This window comes from Orycteropus afer, unplaced genomic scaffold (assembly GCF_000298275.1).
Source record: "Orycteropus afer afer isolate SDZICR_OR568_19922 unplaced genomic scaffold, OryAfe1.0 scaffold01005, whole genome shotgun sequence".
Taxonomy (NCBI): domain Eukaryota; kingdom Metazoa; phylum Chordata; class Mammalia; order Tubulidentata; family Orycteropodidae; genus Orycteropus; species Orycteropus afer.
In genome coordinates this window covers 146,251-148,250 of record NW_006922592.1, presented here as the reverse complement: position 1 = coordinate 148,250, position 2,000 = coordinate 146,251, and the positions used below count along the sequence as shown (strand labels likewise).

Sequence of the window (2,000 nt, the reverse complement as noted above, 5' to 3'; positions counted from 1 at the left end):
CTTTCTCTTGTAGGGTTAGAGGAGGTCAGAACATGTGGCCTCCTTGCCGTTTTTGCAAAAACAAACAAAAAAGAATTTAAATATGTAAAATGTACTCACAATTCTGAGTATGTCAGATGTTAGGTAATACTTAATAGAGATAATTCTTACCTCTTTAGCTGATTCTGATTTGAGCTCTTCTGGGTCCAATACATCTATTCTGAGTTTCTCAAAACTGTCCCGGAACTCAGTGTAGATTTGGTCATCTACTTTGGTAAGTTTCAGGAACTGTGGGTCAACTGATGAAATCAGCTGCCAGACAATAGGACAATATACATACAATAGTCTCTAATTTGCTACACTTCTATCCCCTTCCTCCAGAAAACTTTTATGGTTCCCAGGACACATTTCATTAGAATGTATAGACAGCCTAGTTCCTGACAGAGTCTCAAAGGGTCATAATACATCACAGTCTTTTCCACCAATTCAAAGCCTACCCAAATAGTCTAATGATATTGGTCAGTGACTATCTTTTTCCAGCAGCTAGTCTGGAAGAATACATAAAACAATAGATAAATCTCCTTCTCAGGACTAAGTATCAACTGACTAGGAGCTCTGGTGGCATAGTGCCTAAGATATTTGACTGCTAACCAGAAGGCTGGTGGTTCAAACCCACCCACCACTCCTCAGAAGAAAAACTGAGCAATCCACTTCTGTAGAGATACTGCCTCAGAAACCCAAGGAGGGGTCGCTATGAGTCAGAGCCGACTTGACAGCAGTGAGTTTGGTTTTTGGGATCGAATGACTACTTCCCATGTGGATTGTTCATTCATTCTACAAACACTTATTAAGTGACTACTATGGACCACATACTGATTAGACAATCAGCAACAGAAAAGAAAATTGGGCAAAGAAGCCAGAAATCCTCATTGCTAAAGGAAATTTGCTTCCACTCTCCTATTCTCTGTGGGTTAAGATCTTACCATAGTAAAAATTATCTCCAAAATCCAAGTATTTAACTTGCTGAGAATAGTAATTAGCACAGTATCATGTACTATAATTATGTATTTAATTCTGGTTAATAATGATAAAGGCAGACAATTCACCTTGTAGTAGACTTCAGCATGCTGCATTGCTCTCATGGCCCATGCCATCTCAATATCAGGCTGCAAGGGAGTAAAGAATGCCAGGTCAAAAAGGTCCCAGTCCCGCTACTGGATAACAAATTAAGGAACTCTGTGAATGTCTAGTTAATGTTCAAAAGGCCCATCAAACATGGTGTTACTGTCAAAAGATAGAAACTAGACTATTAGGTTTGAACAATTCTTTTGTCCTTGTGACAACCAAAAGAAGCTACCCAAATAGTCTAATATGGGGCAGTGACTATCTTTTTCCAGCAGCTAGTCTGCAAGAATACATAAAACAAGAGATAAATCTCCTTCTCAAGACTAAGTTGTACCATTGTAAAACTAAAATAATACACCCACCTACATCAGGGAGTTGTTGAGAGGACAAAGTAAATAAGGGAAATGAAACTATATTTCACTTTTAAGAGTGTAGTATGTCATAATCAGAGACCATCAGTGGTACAAATGATTAAGCACTGGGCAACTAACTGAAAGGTCACAGCTTTGAAAGCCCTATGGATAAGTTCTACTCTGCACACATCGGGTCACCATGTGTTGGAAATGACATGACAGCAACTAGCAGCAACAATATGTCATTATCATCATTTGTGTTTCCATCCTATAACACCTAGCAATGAATCAGAAATCAGTAGTATGAAGCAGGCCAGATTCTAAGTAAGTCTTCCCCAAACCCAGCATCTGTTCCACTGGAATCTCCCACTCCAACCAGACTGATTTATTTCACTAACCCCAGAAAAACCATTTGCATCTCTACCCCCAAGCCTTAGACTATGCCCTTTTCCTGCCTGCAATACCTCCCCTGTCAGTCAATCTGTGTCCTTTTTGTCCACCTACATTTCGAAGATACAGTTCAAGCTCTACTCCTAGATGAAG

The 2,000-nt window shown here is 39.5% G+C and overlaps 1 protein-coding gene across 1 annotated transcript in view; it reads right to left on the bottom strand.

The window, feature by feature from the left end:
- PBDC1 (polysaccharide biosynthesis domain containing 1) overlaps positions 1 to 2,000 on the bottom strand; it is a 6,481-nt gene that overhangs the window by 2,859 nt on the left and 1,622 nt on the right. Inside the window, exons 3-4 of the mRNA XM_007958531.1 lie at positions 1,086 to 1,145; positions 151 to 291 (exon numbers count right to left, since the gene is read on the bottom strand). Coding sequence (XP_007956722.1) covers positions 151 to 291; positions 1,086 to 1,145 — 201 coding nt within the window. The remainder of the gene's footprint in view (positions 1 to 150; positions 292 to 1,085; positions 1,146 to 2,000) is intronic.